Source organism: Periophthalmus magnuspinnatus, chromosome 6 (assembly GCF_009829125.3).
Source record: "Periophthalmus magnuspinnatus isolate fPerMag1 chromosome 6, fPerMag1.2.pri, whole genome shotgun sequence".
NCBI lineage: Eukaryota > Metazoa > Chordata > Actinopteri > Gobiiformes > Gobiidae > Periophthalmus > Periophthalmus magnuspinnatus.
Genome location: NC_047131.1, coordinates 8988603 through 9011929, shown reverse-complemented (window position 1 = coordinate 9011929; position 23327 = coordinate 8988603). Strand labels below are relative to the sequence as shown.

Below are 23327 nucleotides of genomic sequence, written 5' to 3'. Positions count from 1 at the left end.
AACCGTAGGCTTCGGGGGAGAGTCGACACAAAAGTGAATTAATGAAGCCCTGACCCTGAGTCGTTTTTACTGCTCCTGTTGTGAAACTTTAAAGCTCGACCAGGACAGAGCTGTTCAGGACCGGGTTATGCAACAAAGAGATGTAAAGTGCAACTGAGGTCATGTCAAATGTCCTAAGATCCAGCTACTATTTTCAACTCCTCCTTCACAGGATTACTCAAGCATGAATGAATCACTCAAAATAAAAGTCATGCTAGGGGTGTTCAACATGTGTCTATGGTGGAATGTTAACTTAAGAAAAAATACAAAATGGATTTAAACAACACATTTTCAAGAGCCTGTGATCAATACGAGCGTTTGTGATCCTGTTTAGGAGTTTGATTTTCAACAAAAAGGGAGCAACTAACTGAAAAACTGTTGGTTAATGCTAGCTAACGTGCAACTCGGCTCACCTGTTGTAGTTCCGGCTAAATCAGCTCTTTCTGGTCTGATTGTGTTAAAACGAAACTCAGATTAAAGTCTAACAAAGCAACAGACAGAGCAGTGCCTACAGTTAGCGTCACATTTCCGGGGAATGTTGATGACATAAGCTGCAAAGTATCAATATAACATGGTTTGAGTTCTTAAAAGTCGATTTTGCTTCATGCATCCCATTTAAACACCAACCTGAACAGTGAAGCTCTGTAACTGTGTGTGTGTGTGTGTGCTCTGCTGCGCCCCCTTCAGGCTCTGTCCCTCATGGTGCTGCCCTTCGTCCCGGCCTCAAACCTCTTCTTCCCCGTGGGCTTCGTGGTGGCGGAGAGGGTCCTGTACGTCCCCAGTATGGGCTTCTGTGTCCTGGTCGCACACGGGCTCAAGATCCTCTCACACAAAGGGTCAGGCTTCTTCTGTTTTGAATGTTTTAATCTACATTTTAGGTCCGTCATGATAAACACTATCTCGACCTCAATAAATCTGAGATGGAACAATATTTTCAGGGTAAGTTTTTCTTTGGACTACTGAGAAATTTGGGGTGATAACTGAACTCTGCTCCAGACTACATATAGATATCATCACGCAGATAAACTGGGCTCAAATACAACACAAAGAATGCAGTCTAACGTCTTAGTAATTTCAACAGAGTGTGTCCTTCAAGCAGGTAATTTTTAAGACAAATCAGGCAATGAACAACACACTTTGGAGAATCAATATGGGAAACAGGCAATGCAAACGATAGAGTAGTTAAAGTACAGAGCTTGAGTGTCTTTCTTGGAAAACAGGGAATTAGCAACCGGCTGGGAAACGGAGCTGGACTGGGGATAAATTGTGACAGATATAGAAGTACCAACATACATATAGAAGTACTACACCAGGCCTAACCATTTATTTAGAAAGCATTATTAAGAAAAAGGCTTGGACATTTTATAGACTCTCAATTTGATTACAATTCCACTATTTTCACAACCCTATTATAATTATTTTACTCAAATTCTATTCTCTTAACATTGCGTTTGATCTGATTACACTGGCCTTTTATCAGTAGCCTCTCCTTCTCTCCTCTGTCACAGGATCCTGAAAAAGTTCTCGTGGTTCCTGATGATTCTTATGCTCACCACTCACGCAGCAAAGACCTTCCACAGGAACTGGGACTGGGAGTCTGAATACACTCTGTTCACCGCTGCTCTGAAGGTAAAGTCTGGCTCCTCTGGCTCTGCTCCTCTGGCTCTGCTCCTCTGGCTCTGCTCCTCTGCTCCTCTGGCTCTGCTCCTCTGCTCCTCTGGCTCTGCTCCTCTGCTCCTCTGACTCTGCTCCTCTGGCTCTGCTCCTCTGGCTCTGCTCCTCTGCTCCTCTGGCTCTGCTCCTCTGCTCCTCTGGCTCTGCTCCTCTGGCTCTGCTCCTCTGGCTCTGCTCCTCTGCTCCTCTGGCTCTGCTCCTCTGCTCCTCTGACTCTGCTCCTCTGGCTCTGCTCCTCTGATTCTGCTCCTCTGGCTCTGCTCCTCTGATTCTGCTCCTCTGGCTCTGCTCCTCTGCTCCTCTGGCTCTGCTCCTCTGCTCCTCTGGCTCTGCTCCTCTGGCTCTGCTCCTCTGGCTCTGCTCCTCTGCTCCTCTGGCTCTGCTCCTCTGCTCCTCTGGCTCTGCTCCTCTGCTCCTCTGGCTCTGCTCCTCTGCTCCTCTGGCTCTGCTCCTCTGCTCCTCTGGCTCTGCTCCTCTGGCTCTGCTCCTCTGCTCCTCTGACTCTGCTCTTCTGCTCCTCTGGCTCTGCTCTTCTGCTCCTCTGGCTCTGCTCTTCTGCTCCTCTGGCTCTGCTCCTCTGATTCTGCTCCTCTGGCTCTGCTCCTCTGCTCCTCTGGCTCTGCTCCTCTGCTCCTCTGGCTCTGCTCCTCTGGCACTGCTCCTCTGCTCCTCTGCTCCTCTGCTCCTCTGCTCCTCCTCTGGCTTTCTTATCAATATCAATTCCAATACCACGATGATGATAAAAACACATAAATGGTAGTATTTTCTTTTCTATTCCTATGTGTCTTATATCTGTGTAATCCCTCAGTGTCCAGTAGTTTCCATAGTGGTCCATGGGTGTATACTAGTCTCATACCTATTCTGATACAGCTCAAGATCATTTTAAAGACATTCAGGAAAGGTTCATTTCTGTTCTGTGAATGTGACATTTTTTTAGTATCGATGCCTGAAAAATGAGTATTTAGTTACAATGTACAATCTGGCAGTTAAACAGTTAATTCCACTGACCTGTCCTCAAGCTCAGTTTTAAACTTTGAACTTTATAAAGTGAACCCAACCTATTTAGATAAAAGATATAAGATTACATTGGATACACACAATCAAATTTGGACAAAATCCTTGCTCACAGAAACAAGAATTTCACCTCATTAAAACCACGAAGTATCATTGTCACGACACCATCTTATTTCGATTTTGCATTTATGAGTTGATGTGTTTTGCCAAGATCGTTCAAACTTTTAATTCAAAAGTTCACAAAATTTCATCCAAATTTGATAGCAAAAGTTCAATGCATTCTTGAGACATCGTGTTAGAGTGATTTAGAGTAGTGATTTTATGTTCACATCCTGGAAACCGAAAACAAAATAAGAAGAAACGTCTCTAAATCATGAGCGCTGATGGATAATATTTCACTCTGTGTTGTGAAGCTTAAGTAAGGTACATGTGTTTGTGTGTACTCTCATTGTTCTGTATTGTTCCAGTGATTTGATAAGAGCTCTCTGCGTCAGTTACATAGTCTAACGCTGGACCTGCTCCAGTCTAAACACAGGCGAATGATGACAGATGAAAGCGTCTCAACATTCAAACTTTATAGCACCATCTAATTTGAATATAAAGTTAATATGTGAAGGTCCCATGTTACGCAAAATGGACTCTTGTGAGCTTTATGTCATGTTTTAATGTTGTTACCTCATCAAAAACAGACCTGGAGCTGTGTTTTGTTTCATTCACACATGTTTGAGTAACACTTTATTATTACCGGTAGTCTGTAACATCTCCAAAGCTCAAATTGCTCTGTTCCACCTTGTGATGTCATGAAGTGGTAGTTGTCACATTAACTGCTCCATTTGCTTTTAGTTCAGTAGAGATGGGCAATTCCAGATCTGAAATCATCCAGATGATTCAAGTGAAGGTGTATGGAGTTTAAAAACACATTTAAGGCAAAGCAGTAACATCTCCATAACAAAGAGCAGGTGACAAACCCTCAACCAGAAAAGTTACGTCTTGCGTCTTTAAAATGGAGCATAAAAAAATGACGAAACTAGAGTTCTCCCGGGATTACCTGTGTTTACAAAAGCAGTAGATTTAGTGTTATCCCATCATAGTCACTGTATTCCTGAATTTATTTCCTTGTGGAATTCCTCTTTGGAGAAATAATTAGTACATGGGTTTATGCTAATGCTAGAACACAGGAGTCACATGCATCTCACCACATGTTAAACTACAGCCTGCAGCCTCCAGCACAACGAGAACAATGGAGACGTCAGCTTTGTTCTGCACAAGACAGTGAAATAACTCAATAAGACGAGCCTGTCTAATCACTATTTATGTTTCAGTGCTACGAATCTGTAAACAAGAACTTATTCATGGTTTGGCCTCCTGCAACATTTTTACAGCATTCAAAATAAATATGTTTTTGTTTGTTGATCACTGTAGCAACAGATCTGATTTTCCATCATTCTGAGACCCATGGATAGAGCTTATTAGCGATCTCTTATAATAGTAAGAATTCGTCTTAAAAAAGCTCTTTTCCAGATGCTCAAAGTCATTTTATAATTCCATGTATTCTTCATTCACTCCATACTCGGTGATAAGTTACTACTGTAGCCAGAGCTGCCCTGAGACAGACTGACAAAAGTGAGGCTGCCAGTCTGCGATATCACCCACACCTACAAGTGTACATCCGCCCTTCTACCAGTGAGTAGGGCACCTTTAAAGTGGGGGTATTATATGTTTTTATGTTCCTTCATCAAAGACATTCCTGAAGAGTTTTTAGACGTCATCCATGCATGTTTGAGTAATATAGCGATCTCTCCCGAGCCCTATTCAAACCCTCCTTACGGTTAACTGTACGATTCTGTCCAATGCTCCGCCCACAAACCTACATCACCCATGCTCCCACATGCCAATTCTCCATGAATGTACAAAAACATGATACAAAACTGTACACTACAACTTCACAAACCTGATATGATGTGCAGTGGTTTCATAGCGGGATGCACGCTGATTGTGTTGTGATAGTGCTCTGAAGGGGGAGGGACTTGGAGAGCAAACAAAATTGGAACTTATAAAACATGTCAGTATGTTTTTGGTGGATATAACATTTTTAAAGCAATTAAAGGAAACACGGTGATGTTATGTTTTAGCAGTTTATACCCAATCGAATCTTTAAATAAATAAAGTTGATATTTGAAAGCAGTTGTATTTTATTATGTTCTGCCAAGTGGTGTATTCTCTCTTCTTCATAAATCTTTGTTCCTGCCGAGGTGAACAGATATAATTCAAACGCATTGACAGACTTGGCTCTGAGCTTTGACAGAAGGTTCCGTCTAAATATTATCTGTTTTTTTTTTTTTCATTCTTGAATGAAAGGTGAACAAGAACAACGCCAAACTGTGGAACAACGTCGGCCACGCGCTGGAAAACCAAAACAACTACGCCATGGCCCTGAGGTACTTCCTGCAGGCCACCAGAGTCCAGCCCGGTAAGGACAAAATGAGCCTAGAGGAACGGCCATGTTCTTATACAACATTTTTGCATAATATTTAATTTTTTATCTGTTAAAGGGGCAGATGTCTGGAACAGTTCAGTGCAGCTCGACTCTCTTTCACTTTAAAATTAAGTTTAAAACCGTAACTATCAATGGCAGAACGTAACAAAGTAAAAGTAGTAAAATATGTATTGAAATAAAGTACACATACCTAAAATTTGTACTTTACTTTTACTTCACTACATTTGAGAGGAGTATCTGTACTTTCTGCTCCACTACATTTTTTAACTAGACTTTTCAGCAGGCCTCAGACAATAATGAAAAATACTTTTACTTTTCATTCCAAGGGTTTATTTTTAACACGCTCAAAATCTACACATAAAAACAGCTGATAGAAAATGATCAATTGTTTCTGTTGAACAAAATTCAACACAAATCTTTATCAAAATCACTACATTTGAAGCTTCATTATGTCTCAAAATCTGTGCAAAATACTTTAACTTTTTACCCTTTTCCATTTTTAATACTTTTACTTAACTAACAAAATTGTTCCATAATACCTAAAGTGACAGGTTTTCATGTAATTTGTTTCTAATTCTTACTTGGTTTGGTGGGATAGTATCTGCGGTAAATATTCATCATAGTTTTACATCAGTTAAGTGGCAGTGGAAAAAAGTTAAGAAGAAAAAAACAAAAATACAGGAAGTAGTGCTGAGGTCTAGGCCTGTCGTGATGATTATATGATGGGAGGAATAATCATTTTTTGGGGTCAATATTTATCGTGAGATGTTTTGGTGGTTTTTTTGGACTAGCAAGAAAATCTTGGTTATTTTCCTGTTCGTTGATGAGATTTAAGCTGTAGAAATTTTAATTATGAACTATGACTCATTATAGACACCATATTTTTTAAGTTTTGTACATTTACAGTACTTTTTGGGGGATAATTCTGCTAGTTTAGTTTCAGTATTATCATTTATCATCTATATTTACTTCAACGACAGTAAATTCAACAACAGTAAATAATGCAATTCTGCTTCGGTTGCAAGTAATGATTATTTTATTAATCGATTAGTCTAGCGATTATTCTTTTGATTAATCGGTTTGTTTGTTTGTTTTGCGAAAAACCTGCAAGAGGTCATGAGATTTTCTTTCTAAATTTGACCCAGATGAAGCTAAAGTGATCATACAGTGTCTAATTATAAATTGCTTAACTATCCAAGAATCAGGAAATTGACCACCAACTTATTTCCAGCATATAAAAGTGGTTATAAACTCATCATGGTGAATAATTAGGATGTTCTGAATGCATAAGATAAGTGAGGAATAACTTTAGACCACTGCAAATGCTTTAAAATTAACTAGTTCTGTTTTTCACGTTTTTAAGACAGTAAAAATCAGGTACATAGACGTTGAACTCCTGTCTGCTCATTCAGATTTGAGGACGGTTGGGTTTAATGATGATAATATTGAGCAGACTCTGAAACGCTCCAGATCAAGCTCCTGAGACATGTTTACAGTTGCTGTTCTGTCTGCTGTACATTTGCTTTGCTCTTCATTCAAACTGAATTTATTTACCATAATACTGAGTATTTCCCTGTGTGTGAAATGCCCATGCTAGAGTTGGATTATTAGTTTATTCTTTGAAAGAGAAACAAAAAATACTTTTGCCCATCATCAAAGTCAACCATGATGCATCTGAATTTGATTTGATTCAGCTGTGTTCATCTTTGTAATGTTTATCAACCATTTGAATAGTTTGTTTTTGCCGACTTTGACCAAGTATTTATCAGAAAAATGTTTTATATTTCAAGATTAAATTTGACCAAAAGAATCTAGCCACTGCGTTTCAAATAGGAAGTGAGCATGGGCGTGCTTTAGGCTCCATCGACTGTGGCTCCAGTTCACTTTCTATTGAAAAACTGTGGCCCCTCTCTCTGTAACTGCTGCTGTCAGACTCGTCATTTTGTTTGTTTTAACCCACGCCATGATCCTGGTGGTTTTATTTCCCTATTATGTATGTAAATCGAGATATGAACATTAATATGAGGTGCTTTCTTTCACCAAGGTCGCTCCCGCTAACGTTAGCAACAGGAGCGAAGGCGCATGTACCTTCAACAACCTCGTTCCTGATTGGCTCTCTGGTTTCACGCTCAGATTTCCAAATATTGTCCCTGGTTACAGATTCTACACGAAAGTTGAGCAATTAAAACATATATAATTGAATAAAAGGCAGATAGGTAAGTTTTATGCCATACAGTGGAACATTCCAGGCGAAGTAATATCATCCCCATGGAAACAAGAAGCAAGGAAGCAGACCTCCACTTCCAGAAAAATTACACAGTGCATATTTAACTTACTACAAAAAAAAGACATTCCTTGCCAAACGATTGGTCGACTAAAAACGGGACGTGGCAAAAACTCAAAACTATTACATATCTCTATGTATCTGACCCAAACTGCACTCACAAGACTACACCTGTAGGGGGAGCCCATGCAAAAAACTACTATTTATCCAGAAAAATAATAAACTTGTGAATCATGCGTTTAATCTGACTTTTTACAGAGAAATACCAAAAAATATCAAATCTACAGCTCACTCACATCTCCTTTCTGCTGTTGTCCCATAGAAATCCTTATAATCTAAATAAAATGAATGAGTGCATCAGTACACACCCCGTTCCTCAGAACTCACCTCACGTGGTGTTTTCCTGGAAACATTGTTGAAATGTTTTTGACACCCAAGGGTGCTTCCTCTGAGATTAAAGAGCCCACCATATTAACTGCTCAATGAAACTAACAAAGAGACTATTGAGTTAGAATCTAAGTAAATGCACAGATAAAAAGAGAATAAAACGGAGCTTTCAACACTTTTACAAATACTTAGTGTGCTGGTCCATTCGCAGAGAGGTTAGCTAAAGTGTGGGGTTTAAAAATACTTTGAGTACAATTTAAAATAACTATACCTTAATTTACTTTAAATCAGTCCTATTCTACAAAGATGTTCTAGCTGTTTCTTCTCATTTACCCTCTGAAGTTGTATTTGGAGTGATTCATTTTTGAGTAATCTTTAATCACTTATTTTCAAGACGTCATTGCTCAGATCTGCCCCCGTTTACACCTCCACCGGTCCCTGCTAGACATGAGACGACATTAAATTAAAATGTGGTATTAACGATTACATCACAGTAATGATTAAAGCTGCTGACAGTTTAAAAATGTTCTGAATATGATCATTATAATGTTTTTATGAATAAGTTCCATATTTCAACAGCTGTTATAGTATTTTAGTACTGTCCTATAAGTGAAAACAGCAGTGAAACGATAAAAAAGAATGCAAATTATTTTATTCATATGTTTTGTTTTTAGTAAATGTCTGGTTCTCTTTATTCACAGATGACATCGGAGCTCATATGAACGTGGGACGGACCTACAAGAACTTGAACCGCTCCAGAGAGGCAGAGGAGGCCTACCTGGTGGCCAAGGGGCTGATGCCACAGGTGAGAGAGGGAAGAGAGGGGGATAGAGGGAATGAGGGACAAAGAAGGAGGAGAGGAGGCTAATCTGGTGACCACAGGGTTGATGTCACAGGTGAGAGAGAGAAGAGAAGGGGATAGAGGGAACAAGGGACAAAGAAGGAGGAGAGGAGGCTTATCTGGTGACCACGGGGTTGATGTCACAGGTGAGAGAGAGAAGAGAGGAAAGGAGAAAGAAAGAAGGAGGAGAGGAGGTTTATCTGGTGGCCAAGGGATTGATGCCACAGGTGAGAGAGAGAAGAGAAGGGGAGGGAAGAAAAAAGGAGGAGATGAGGCTTATCTCATGGCCAAGGAACTGATGCCACAAGTGAGAGAGGAGAGAAAGAGAGAAATAGCGGGAGAAGAGAGAAAGCAAAAGAGGGAAGAGTGATTGAGATTGAGGAAGAGGAAGGAGGGGGAGAAACAGAGGGAAAGAGATGGAAGAAAAGGATGGAGAAGGACAGAGAGAGGTAGAGGAGGGCTTCCAAAAATCAAAAAACTTGCATTGACTTGTGGAGGTCATTCTGGCCTCGTCAAACTGTTGACTCAAGAAAATCGGGTCCAATGTTTAGTTTAGACAAGTCCAGACTAAGAACTAAATGAACTCAGCAACACATTTTTCCCTTTTAGGTTAATCTCATAGTTGTCCATCTGACCCTCTGCTCCTCATCCTCTGCTAAAAGTATAAATCTCTTCTTTTTAAGGTCATTCCTGGTAAGAAATACGCAACCCGAGTGGCTCCAAACCACCTGAACGTTTACATAAATTTGGCGAATTTGATCCGAGCGAACGAGTCCCGTCTGGAGGAGGCAGACCAGCTGTACAGACAGGCCATCAGTATGAGACCGGACTTCAAGCAGGCTTACATCAGCAGGTGGGTGACATTACATCTCTGATCTTGGCCTCATGTTAGACTATTGTGTTACTATTAAACTATACTAACAGGCAAAAGTTTGGACACAGCTTCTCATTCAGTGTTTTTGTTGCTTCTTACTAGATTTTATATACACACATAAGATCAAATATATAAAGTAAGATATGTGGAATTATGTAGCAATGAAAACAAGTGAAATAACATTTTTAAAATATTTTAGATTCAAGTTTCTCAACATAGCCAGGCTTTGCTTTGTCGACAGCGCTACAAACACTTTCTCAATGAGCTTCATGAAGAAGTCTAGAGAACGACCGATATCTTGTTGTTTTTTGTTGTTGTTGTTGTTGTTGTTGTTGTTGTTGTTTTTTCATGGCCGATACAGATCCAGAATCCAGAGCAACCGATGGACGTTTTTTTGCGACAATTTTGATAATTTCCCCTAAATTATGTCATTTAAATTTACAACAAACTCTTCATATTAAAGGGTTCAAATAAAGGTTTGTGTGTATTTCTAGGCAGCAGATTGATCAAATCAAACTATCAGCCGATACTGGAGATTTAAGGCAGAGAGCCGATACACTAAAAAGTCCAAATATCGGCAAAGATATATTGGTCTATCTCTAATGAAGTCTCCTGGAATGGCTTTTGCTTCGCAGCTGTGCCGCGTCAGTGTCAAGAAATGCTGTAAGTGCAAAGCATTGATCCAAGCAAAGGGTGAAGGCTATTTTTATATATCTTTAATCTATTTTATGTTTTGTTACTACATTCCACATCTGTTATTTATAGTTTTTATGCCTTCAGTAAGAATCTACAATATAAATAGTCATGAAAATAAATAAAACTATTCCATGAAGAAGTGTGTCCAAACTTTTGACTGGTCATGTGATCTTCTGAAGGGTGTTTTCAAAAAGACACAGTTTAATGCACAATGTAACTTTACTAATGGGGATGTTTCTGTGACGTGTCCGGTCAGATGGTTTAAATAAGTTTTGGCCCGGGACTTTCAACTGGGATGAAGGGACCTTTTTACTCTCACACATCTGGGATACTGTCCTGAATAAGTCAGACTGCATCCACCGGTAGGACGTCAGTGTCAAAACCTGTTTAAATCAGCTGACTGGACACGTCACAGAAAGCGCATTTTAGACGTCCAAACTGTCAAACCTTGGTCTGGAAAAAAGCCATTAATTAAAGCCATTAAAGCCCAAATTTAGGCTGTGATATCATTATGTTATAGACTTGGTTTAGATCTGGTGGATCTCAGAAAGGTCAAACATTTTCTTAGGTGGTTCTTGTTGTGAAAGTTTTGACAATCACAGTTCTGTAGTATTACATTACATAGTCTATTTAGTATCTATTCCCTACAAAGAAAACAATGGAAATACATCATCTCTTACTGTGAGATGTTTGTCTCCATGGAAAAAAAGTTTAATGTCATAAAGCAATAACATCTTTGTGTAAACAAACAGGTGTCGAACCCTCCACAATAAAATTTACATAGTGCGTCTTTAAAGCCACTATAAGTAACTTTTTAAACCAACAAATAAACTGAAATAAAACCTTTGTTTTCTTTCGGTTGTGTTCATTGAAAAGCGTGCGCCCTTACTGTGAGCTGGCTGCATCTCCACAAACCTGACACGTATTTGACCTGCCTGTTTACATGTAAATGTTGTTCGCTTGTTTATAATATTCCACAGTGTGACATAAAATTTGTCTTTCTCCATGGAGATTGTTCCAAGTTCCATCTGCCACCTCCAGAAAGTTCCACACTGTGCCTTCAAGTATATTTTTTTGCATATTAAATATTGTTGTGTTATGTTCCAGAGGTGAGCTTCTGCTGAAGATGAACAAGCTGACGGAGGCGCGCGATGCCTACCTCCGCGCTCTGGATCTGGACCGAACCAACGCAGATCTGTGGTACAACCTGGCCATAGTCCACATCGAGATGAAGGAACCACAAGAGGCTCTCACCAACTTCAACCACGCTCTGGAGATCAGCCCCAAACACAAGCTGGCTCTGTTCAACTCAGCTCTGCTCATGCAAGAGTCCGGTAAGGAAAAATTATGTACATAGACTGACGGTGAAAGCAGAGGAGGAGAGGAGGGAGAGGAGGAGAGAGTCAGATGGAGAAGAGGATACAGAGGAGGAGGAGAGGGTCAGATGGACAACTATAAGGTTAATGTAAAAAAATCCAAACTTCAAAATGTAAATTGTAAACATAAAGTGCAAATTAGTTACATACCAGGTAAAGTCAGCCTGTTCATTCACTCACAAACTTTGGCATCTGAAAAGTGGCATAGTGCAGGTCAAAAGAACTAAAAACCCAACAAACAACAATATATTAAAGGTACAGTATGTAACTTTTAGGTGGTGGCACATCACCTGCATGATTCCATGGAAAAAGAAAGTTAAAACCATGCTCCAGAACATTCTCCAAAGATTTAAACCATATTGTGGAATATTTTAGCCAATGTAACAAATTTACCATAGAAACAAGCTGGAGGCGGCCCTGCTCCAGGCCAAGTAAGAGTCAGGTTTGCGGAGATGCAAGCCCACTCACAGTAAGGACGCATGTTTTTCATTGTAATAAACACAAATAAACTGAGAAGGCTTTTATTTTAGTCTATTTTTATGGCTAAAAAGTTACATACTGTGGCGTTATAAAAGAAGAAAAATGACGTTTATGTTCACAATAATTCAGTACACTTCTGTTTTGAAATCCTGTAATCCCATCTAATCCAATCTCACCCGCACCTTTATGTTCTGAATGCCTGGGGTTTATTGGAATTTTCTGCCCTCTTTGATTCAGGCGTTTCACTGGGCTTCACTTTTCAGGGCGCAGTGTTTTTAAAAGGATTTTGTATTTGTTTTATTATTGACAATGACTCACTCAAACCAGTCACTCCTTCACCTTTTAGTCCCACCTCCAAACCGCAGCCGCATAAATCAGAGCTTTGTCGTCAAACAAAATGTCATGATAGTGATCGGTTAACTCTGAGTCACTAATGAAGTATAAAAAATATGTTTTGATTTCTGCGGTGACAGGTTGAGCCTCGCTGTGACATTTAATTCAAACGTTTTACACAAAGGTCAAAGAGATGGTGGATTTTAGATTGGGAAAACCAAATAAACCAACGATGTGAACAGAAGTGGAACGTTACATCGACAGGTCCCTGCGCTCTGCTCTGAGAAAACTGTTAAAATCTGCTCCTTTAATTAAAAGTACCACTGTATAACTCTGGTGGGGAGGGTCTGCCACCTGCGCCGATCCAGCTTTTTCAGGCTGGATACCGATATTGATACTTTGCTTTTGAGTCAGTACCCGATATCAAATGATTATAGGTTTGAGGGGACTGAAAATGTCACTTATTTTCTTAAAACACAGTAAACCTATGACACAGAAATCCAACAGTGTTATGTAATTGTTCTGTTTCCTTCAGATAACCAGTGAACAGCTTCATGCGAATAAAAGTTCAAACATTATGAGACATTCTGGGCCAAAATCAGCCGGTACGTCGTCTTATTACAACCAATTAAAGGCCCAACTGTGATTTTGGCTTAACCTCCAGCATGAACCAAATTCGATATCAGTATCGGTATCGGTACATCCACATACTCCCGGTTGTCTATTTTATTGATTGACTTGCCTGCAATGTTCCACAGTATAGCTTTAGTTTAAACATATCTGTTTTGCATTTAGATAACTACAAGTGTTTCGGTGGCTAAAATTACCCCATGCATTTTTACTGTGAATGGAGCGGCCTCTCCACAGATCAGATCCGTCACTTGGCCTGGTGCATTACCTGCTAGCTACATTTAATTCCATACCACGGGGCATTTTGAGGAATAACATCTCCATCGAGACACGCAGGAAGTTACATAGTGTACCATTTATTTATTTATTTATGTATTTCTGTCTGTCTGTCTGTCGTTCTTTCTGTTGTTCTTTCTGTCGTTCTTTCTGTCTGTCTGTCGTTCTTTCTGTCTTTCTGTCATTCTTTCTGTCTTTCTTTCGTTCTTTCTGTCTGTCTTTCTGACTTTTCTTCTTTGTTTCTGTCTTTATGTCATTGTTTCTGTCTGTCTTTCTTTCTGTCCTTCTTTCTTTCTGTCATTCTTTCTCTGTCTTTCTGTCTTTTCTTTCTGTCTATCTTTCTGTCTGTCTTTCCTTCTTTCTTTCTGTCTTTCGTCTGTCTTTCCTTCTTTCTTTCTGTCGTTCTTTCTTTCTTTCTGTCTTTCTGTCATTCTTTCTTTCTGTCTATCTTTCTGTCTGTCTTTCCTTCTTTTTTCTTTCTTTGTCATTCTTTCTTTCTGTCTGTCATTCTGTCTGTCTTTCTGACTTTTCTTTCTTTCTCTCTTTTTGTTTTTTCTTCTCTTTCTGTCTTTTCTTCTTTGTTTCTGTCTTTCTTTATGTCTTTACTTCTTTCTTTCTGTCTTTTCTTCTTTGTTTCTGTCTTTCTTTATGTCTTTTCTTCTTTCTTTCTGTCTTTCTTTCCTTTTAGTAGGAAGCAGAAAACCTTTAATGAAAGCGTGTAATTAAAGGAGTCATTGTGTTGTAGAGCGTTGTATCATTATAATCTACGACACCCCTGGATTATTATGTTATAATTTGGACATTTTAAATCACAGATCATGGTAGTGAGCAGCAGATCCTTTGTTCCAAAACGACTTTGCGACGCTGCGCTACCAAATCCTACGTGTATCACTGATTGAGGAAATAAAATTGGGGAACAAAGTACGGAGCAGTCGACGTGTACCGCTGTTGCCGACTAAAGAAATTCTTGCGGCACTAAAGACGTGCGCTGCTGATCGATTGGTCGAATAAAGAGGGGGTGTGGCCAAAACTGTCAAAATTATGCATTTCTGTGTATCTGACCCAAACTGCACTCACAACACTACACCTGCAGGGGGAGATCACGCAAAAACGAATATTTATACGTAGAAAAGTACTCGAAAATGATGTATTTATATAAAGAACCAGAGTTTAAACTGACTTTTTACAGATAAATACAAAAAAACACCAAATCTTCATTTCGCTCACTCTCTTAACTTTGCTTTTCTGCTGTTGTCCCATATCAATCCTTATCTACATAAAACAATAATTCAACTAATACAAACTTTGATTAGGACTCAACCGATTAATCAACTAAACAAAAGCTCTAGAGCAGTGGCGTCTTGAATAAAATGACTCAAACATGAATCACTCTAAATACAACCTCGAGCAGGAAATGACAGGAAATGGTTATAACACGGTTTAAATTGAAACTTTCATGTCGCAGAATGGGTTCGCTTTAAATCTCCATGACAACACAGACTCCCTCGTCACTCCTGTCAGCATTGTTCCGTCCTGCTGCATATTTGTTGTTTGTTCAAAGCGTTGTGACCTCGCTTGCATAAACCCGATGACTTATCACATGTCACAGAGCGTTCAGTGAAGGATGGTTTTCATAATCCATTACCGGAAACCTCCATGTTTTCAGAGCCAGACCTCGGCAAAGGCATTTGTGTTTGTTTTGGGGCAGGCGCGCACAGGTGAGCGGCGTGGACGTGCTAGGTGTGATGGTATGCTAGCGCCAGGTGTGTTTCAACTCGCTTTGGCTGGGTCTATAAATCATAATTTTGTTGTTAATTATTTGAAGTAGAGTTAAAAAAAAAACGTATTGTACCGTCATACCAGTTTTTAGTTTTTTTTTCATCCTCCTTTATGCCTTTGTGTCAGATGCCCTCCATGTGTTTGAGCAAAATGCATGAAAATATTTTGTATAAGGAGCTCTCGAGGTTGAAATATGTCCACCGTGTACTGTCTAAGCAGAAAATGTTTTATTGTCTGATAATCAGGAAGTGTGTGCTTAACATGCTAGTAGCTGTTAGCGTTACCTTGTTGGCAAAACTCCACTCTTGTCTCTGAAAGTTGTGTAAAGCTCTTATAAACTCATCCTGGTGAATAATTAGAATGTTCTGAATGCATAATGTAAGTGAGGAGAAACTTTGGACTAATGCAAACAGTTTAAAATAAATTAAATCTGTTTTTTATGTTTTTAAGTTGTAAAAATCAGGTACTGCACCTTTAATAAGTTTCATTGTTTATCGAAATGCTACTTTTTTTCCTCTTTCATAGGTGACCCAAAGTTCTGGCCTGAAGCTAACCGTCGTTTCTTGCTGTACGTGGAGGAGGAGCCGCAGGACGCCAACGGCTACTTTAACCTGGGGATGCTAGCCATGGACGCTAACGAAGACGAGGCTGCCGAGCGCTGGATGAAAAAGGCAATTCGGCTCCAACCGGGCTTCCGTAGCGCTTTGTTTAATCTCGCTCTGCTTTACTCACAAGCCAAACGCGAGACCGACGCTTTGCCGGTTTTGGACGAGCTTTTGCGCTATCACCCCGATCACATTAAAGGGCTAATCTTGAAAGGAGATATTTTAATGAACCACAAAAAGGACACTCAAGGAGCTAAAGTTTGTTTTGAAAGAATAGTCGCGCTGGATCCGACAAACGTGCAGGGCAAACACAATTTGTGCGTGGTTTATTTCGAGGAGCGCGATTTGCCGAAAGCGGAAAGCTGTTTGGAAGAGACGTTAGCGTTAGCGCCAAACGAGGAGTACGTGAAGCGGCATTTGAATATCGTGCGTAGCAAAATGGCCGCCATGAGTGCAGCTGGGCAGCCGTTAACTACGCCTCCGCCATCTCCACAAGAGGGCGCCGTTCAACGAGAGGAAATGCAACCGAGCGTCAACAAGGTGCAGAAGGATAAGCAGCAGGAAGGGAGCGGCACTAATGCTAACGGAAAGCAGAAGAATAGCAGGAAGTCTAAGGAAGCTAGCAGCGCGGGGCAGAGCAGTTTGGACCAGAGCCAATCTGACAAGCGGACTAAACCTGCAGGAAAGTCGACCAAAGATATAAACGACATTGAAGAAAAACGAGCGGCGGCACTGAAAAGACTGGAGGAGATCGAGAGGATTCTGAGCACGGAATGATTTTTTTAACAAAGTGCACACTGCAAAAACACAAATATGAACCGTTAAAATGACTTGAATTTGATTTAAAGGGAAAATCACTAAAAGGTTTAATTTTGTTTTGTTGGAGTATCTGCCACCTTCTTTGAGATGTTATTGCTTTGCCTGGAATGTTTCACAGTATGGCATTAAACCTGTGTATTTGTAGAAACAAGTAGGTGATGCCACTAAATAAAGTTTTGCAAGGTGTTTTTGAGCAATAACAAAAACCTGTAATTAAATAAACGCAGGACGAATGAGCTTTATGTCACACTGTGGAACACGTCTCCATGGAGATGAGCAGGTGGCAGACCCTCCGACAGAAGAGTTACACAGTGCATCTAGTTTTGACAAGTTTTGATTTATCTCAAGGTAAAATATCCACCCATAACGTTTTTTGGATCAAGTTGATTTACCAAGGGTGTGTTGGCAATAGATGACGCTCGGTAACAGTATTGGGAGTACAACCAGGACTGAACTGGGACTGGACCGGGACTGAACCAGAACTAGTCCAGGACTTAACTAGGATTAAAGCAGGACTAAACCAAGACCAAAACAAGTCTATATTAGGACTAAACTAAGTTCAAATCAGGACCAAATGTGAACACAGAGGGGTTTTTTCCAATTTTACTTTAAAGACGCACTACATAACTTTCCAGGTCAAGGGACCAGTCCTTGCTTGGCCCCATAGAGATGTTATTGCTTTGCCTGGAATGTTCCACAGTATGGCATTAAACTGATTGAAGAAAAACAACATTGAAAACCCTGTGTAATGCACTGACAGAAGTTAAATGATTGGTAACACTATAAAAAAATGACACTTTAATTAGCAGTAATGAAGCATAAACCAAGATCTGTATCATTAATAAATGTTTATTATGAATTAAGTCGTGGTTCATGCTTCATTAAAGGTCCTATATTACACAAAATGGACTCTTGTGAGCTTAAAGCCAAGTTATAATGTTGTTACATCCTCAAAAACAGACCTGGAGTCTGTTTGCGTTGTCTGTTTAAGGTGTAGTTAATATAAAGTGGCACCAAACAGCACAGCCGACATAACAACATTAAAATGAATTAGCAGTAGACCAGTCTTTTTCAGAAATCAAGTCATTTTAATGTGTTTATGTTTGCAGTGTGCTAAATGGACTGGGGTTAACTGTATTTTTATTATTTCTTTTTTTGCATTTTTAAAACACTAATCATGAGCTTCAAAGGGAAAGCACAAAGCCGAGCGCGTTTGGGTGGCACTATTTAAGTGAATGTGACGCAGTGTATTTAGTCTAATATGCAAAGACTGGCCACGATGTTGGGTACACCTCCTCCAATGGGTTTACACAGCTACAAGTTATTATTCTATATGTTTTTTGTGTCAGATGCCCTCCCATCCTCCTGTATCCTTGTGCATTAGACTGAGATGGGGGCAGCTCAAACGTCTCTAGTTAATCTGCAGATGCTGTGGTGCGTCAGATGCCCTCCCAAATAAATATAGCGGGAGATTGCACGATGTTACAAATAGATTTTCAGGTTTTTGAATAATAATTTTTGTTGATTCTGCATTGAAAAACATTGGGAGGGGCCGTACCTTACACAGTGGCCAGTGGGTGTGTGTATTGTTTCCATTGTTTGGGGGAACCATTCATGTTTATCACTGGATTCTTTTTCTTGTATTTTTTTTTTTTCTCGATGCAAAGATGTGACTCATAACTATGACATTGAAATGATTGTATCCAAAACAATGGGAGGAAGTGACGTCGCCCCCTAGAGGATTGAGCGATATCTGAAAATAGCCCCTCTTCATCATAAAGGATCTCGCTGTGAAACGCGTAAACAATTTCAACCCTCTCTGTCTTCCTGAACGCGACGCAGTGGACATTTTGAGACGATTACTACACTACTTTGCAATGGGGAGTCTTCCGGCAAAACAAAGCTCACACCAGAATCTCAAAATATGTTTTAGTTCAGGCTGAAAAATCTGTAGAAATGATCAAGTTGTGATTATAATTAGATTTGCTATGTTTTACCTTGACAAGTAAAGATTCACTCTGTAACATTTTGTAGTAGTAGGGTCAATCCCCAGCTTACATTTCTCCTCATGTTATTACTAAGCCTGAAATGTTACACAGTATAGCATTACGCTTGTCTGTCTTCATGGAGAGGTCCCACTCACCATATAAAGATTTTTCAAAGTTTTTGTGGGTTTTAAGTGAAATGAATGCTAGATATCATTACAGGCGAAGCACTATCATCTCCATGGAGACAAGCAGGTGTTGGACCCTCCTTTAGAAAGGTTACATACCTGAAATGTTGCGTAGTGTGGCATTAAACCTGTTTATCTTATATTTATTCAATTATAGTAAGTGTTAATTTGCTTAAACATTCATTCTTACAGTGAATGGACTCGCCTCTCCACAGATTTCACCTGTGATTGGCCTGCTTATCTCCATTGGGATTGATGAGTTTAATGCCATACCGTGGAACATTCTTGGCAAAGCCGTAGCATCACCTGGAGATGTTACACAGTGCACCTTTAGCTCAGTTTTCATGTTTTTACATTGCAGTGGTATCCATGGGTTTCAGAATGATGAAAAATTGGGGCCGTTGCCATAGCGATTAACAATTTGAAACTACATACAGTACATGTTTTGAGACGGGAAACATCCTGAACTGTTGCATGTAACAGGATTCTGGGAATAGTTGAGACTTATCTTCGAGTTGTGAAGTTTGCACAAATGGATTGGTCTGAGATCTGGAGATGTTTTGTGGAGACATAGCTCTCTCCTTTATACCCATTTGAGTCATGAGGTTTTCATTTTCTGACTGCATTCACTTCAAAGTTTGAATTTTCACAGTGAATTTCCTCCAAAACAATCTTATGTTTTGCTTTTTTACTGCTAAGATCTGGTTTTAAAACTCTCAAAAGTGTAAAAGGCCCTGTACCTGAGTTTTTTCCATGTATTTGGGGGAAATGTCGTACAAGCAGCTCTTGTGTCTAATTAGAAGCTGTTTTATTGTTTGATATTCAGGAAGTGCGCCTTTGCATGCTAGTTGTCACGAAGTTACAGGTGAGATCTGTGGTGAAGAGAGCCCACTCACAGTAAGAATACGTGTTTTTTTAATTGTATTTTTAAAACAACCCTAACAAAATAAATATCCGATGATTAGGAAGTGTGCATTAGCATGCTAGCTGTTGTTTTCTGAAAGTGGAGGAAAGCACTTATAAACTCATCATGGTGAATAATTAGGATGTTCAGAATCCATAATGTAAGTGAGGAATAACTTTGGACCACTGTAAACTATTTAAAATGAACCAGTTTTCGTTTTTACGTTTTAAGACGGTAAAAATCAGGTACAGCTCCTTTAACTCCATATATTCACTCGTATGTATTTTGTACTTTTTGTCCGTTCATTGATGTGACACAAGTCGATGCTGCACTGATTCTCTGGAGGCGTTAAAACGGCTCTTTAGTCGCTTTAGAACTTATTTACTGTCAACATCTGCAGTTCCGTGTAAAATGATACAACCTCAATTACGATGGCGGCGCCCACGGCAACTTCTATCTGGAATGAGGTGGATCACGATTGACTCTTAACCAAGAAGAGACTGTAAAATGAAACATGTGCCAAATACAAAACGGCACATGTTTGTATTTGGTGCATGTTATACAGCAGTATCAATAAAAAGTGATTGGAAGTGAATGGAAATTACATTGTTTTTGTTTTTTTTTGGTTTTTTTTTGTTTTGGGTTTTTTTTTTTTTTTTTTTGGGGGGGGTTGTTGTTTTGTTTTGTTTTTTGTGTTTTTAAAACTACAATATGTAACTTTCAAGCCAGTTACTAAAATAAATACATGTTTGTTTGTTTTGTGGGGTTTTGTGTTTTGTTGTTGTCTTGTTTTTGGTTTGTTTTTTTGTTTTGTTTTTTTCATTTTGGTTGTGTTTATTGCATTAAAACACATACTTGGCCTGGAGGAAATGTTCATTGACTATAACATCAAACAGTATGGCATAAAACATATCTATTTTTATGAAGTGTTGTTTTAACTTCCAGTTTCAGTGGAATCCTGAGTGTGACATGCCACCTCCAGAAAGTTACATATTGTACCTTTTAAAATTCTTGACAAAATTCTCTATAACATTTTATTTATGTGAGGCCATTTTGGGGTTTTTTCACACATTTGTCATTGAAATAGTGTATTTGGGAGAGTTTTTGTAGTGTACAAAACACTAACAAAAACAAAAAACAATGTAAAAGTGTCACATCAGCACATCGTTCCACATAACCCGACTGTGAAACCCGCTGAACCCGTGTCACATGATCACATCTCCACAGTGCAATATTCAGAGCCGTGTTCTGACTCTTTGGACCCTGGTACGACGTGGCTTTCTGCATTCACTTCAGATCTGTGTTTTTTTCTGCTTTTTCTTGAGATGTTTTGTTTTGTTATTTATTGTTCTGATGCACTGTACCTTTATGACCACTGGCAGTATGCTCATGTATCCGGCTTTTATTAATCTTTTGGAAAATCTTTTGTGAAATAAAACGTTATAAAGTCGTTTGTTCTGCTTTCACTGAAGCGACTTTTCGGACGTCACTTTCAACACCAACTACTTCCTTTATTTTCCATAGCTTTCCGTAGTCAAATATCTTTAAAGTAAATGCTGGATACTTTGCAGCTGATGTCATCAACATTCCCCTGGGAGTGTGATGCTAACTAGAGGCACTGCTCTGTCTGAGGCTCTGTTAGACTTTTTTAATCTGAGCTTTATTTTATCGCATCTGACCAAAAAGAACTGAATTAGCTGGAACTACAACAGGTGAGATGATTTGTGCTGTTAAACAAGTTTCTCGCACATTAAATTACAGTCACAAGCTAGCTAGCATTAGCCAACAGTTTTTAAGTTTGTCACTTTCACCTTTTTGTGTAAAGTCAAACTCCTAAACAGGACCATAAACGCTCGGATTGATCACAGGCTCATGAAAATGTGCTGTTTAAATGCATTTAGTATTCTTATTGAGTTTTCAGACTGTCTTTAAAGTTTTTGGGATGTGTTTGCTAATGTGTGCATTGTGTCACCATGGTAACTACTGACCATTCCGATATAGACATACATGCAGAACCCACCCAGCAAGATGTCCCTGCAGAGTATCAACAGGCTGCGTTCATGTTTTAGAATTTTCTGATGTCATAGCTTCAGATGGAGGGCGGGGCTGGAATGTCCCACAGTATGATATTAAGCTTGGCGACACCACAGGTCAGATCTGTGGAGAGGAGAGCCCACTCACAGTCAGAATACTTTTTTTTGTCGTGTTTTTGAGCAGTAAAAACATCCCAAACAAAATAAGTGCAAGATAGATAGATGTCTGTGGAACACTCCAGGTGAAGCAGTAACATCTCCATGGAGACCAATCGGTGGCAGACTCTCCTCCACTAGAAAAGTTACATCGTGCACCTTTAATTTACAGATTATCATATATTTAGTAGAAAGGAAAATGTCAAACTAACCCTATTTAGTCCTGGAATGTTTCACAGTGTGGCATTAAACTCCTCTACGTCCATGGATAAAATATTGCTGTGACACCACCAGGTCAAGCTACAGGTCAGATCTGCGGAATGGCAACCCTCGCTCACGGTAAGAATGCATCTTTAATAAAACAGCTGTAACAAAACAAATAATAGCAGAGACGTTTAATGCCGTACTGTGGAGCATTCCTAGCGAAGCATAATATCTCCACGGAGACCAGCGGGTGACAGACGCTCCACCAGGTCGACAGGTCTGTGCAGCGATAATGAAACGAAGACAAATGTTTGACCTTTGTCTCGTGTGTTTTTTCTCCTCCACACGACATCGAGCCAATCCAATTTCCCCCCGGATCTAACGAGGCTCACCCAAATTTTAATCAAATCTGTAGAAGTATGAAACGACCTTGAACGAGGGAGGAAGGAGGGAGGGAGAGGGGGGTGGACGGACGGAGAGAGAGGGACAGGGGAAGGAAGGAGGGAGAGACAGAGTAGAACAGAGTGAGGTACATGGAAGTAGAGGAAGAAAGAGTGAGGTGGGGGTATGAAAGAGGGAGAGAGAGACAGGGAGAAAGGAGAGGAAGTAGAACAGGGAGAGATTGAGAGGGAGGTAGATGGAGGGAGAGAGAGTAAGTAGAACAGAGGAAAATAGATGGAGAAAGAGGGAGTAGTACAGAGGGAGATAGATGGAGGGAGAGAAGGAGGGGGAGTGAAAAAGAGTGAGGTGGGGGTGTGAAAGAGGGAGGGAGAGACGGGGAGAAGGGAGAGAGAGCTGGAGAGGGAGTAGAACAGAAGGAGATGGAGGGAGAGAAGGAGTAGAATGGAGGGAGGTAGATGAAGAGAGGGAATAGAACAGAGGAAGAGAGGGAGTAGAGTAGAACAGAGGGAGGAAGGAGGTAAGGCAATGGCAAAAAAGAGGGAGGGGGGGTGGAGTGAGGGAGAGAAATGGAGAAAGCTGGGAAAGGAAAACTGCACAAAGTTAGATTCCTCGTGTTCAGAGTAGGGCTGTCAAAAGTATCAAGAAAATCAGATACTAATCGATCCTAAAACTAGTACTGAAACTCAATACTCGTTTGAGCAGGTATCGATACTGAACAAGATCAAATTTAACCTTTTAACTGATTTTATGCTTTCTGATCTTTCTAAGAGAGAGAGAATAGAGAAAGAAAGATCGCGCCTCCTCACCCACTGCAAAAACGATTGAATCTGGATTAAATTGTGGTCGGCTGC

General features: G+C 39.9%; 1 protein-coding gene across 1 annotated transcript in view; it reads left to right on the top strand.

Moving 5' to 3' along the window:
• The window catches only part of tmtc3 (transmembrane O-mannosyltransferase targeting cadherins 3), a 50692-nt gene extending 29560 nt beyond the window's left edge, over window positions 1-21132 (top strand). The window contains exons 8-14 of the mRNA XM_033968588.2: window positions 727-875; window positions 1548-1668; window positions 5086-5197; window positions 8597-8700; window positions 9420-9589; window positions 11414-11640; window positions 15706-21132. Of these exons, the coding sequence (XP_033824479.1) occupies window positions 727-875; window positions 1548-1668; window positions 5086-5197; window positions 8597-8700; window positions 9420-9589; window positions 11414-11640; window positions 15706-16562 (1740 nt within the window). The 3' untranslated portion in view covers window positions 16563-21132. The remainder of the gene's footprint in view (window positions 1-726; window positions 876-1547; window positions 1669-5085; window positions 5198-8596; window positions 8701-9419; window positions 9590-11413; window positions 11641-15705) is intronic.
• Window positions 21133-23327: the final 2195 nt, after the last annotated feature.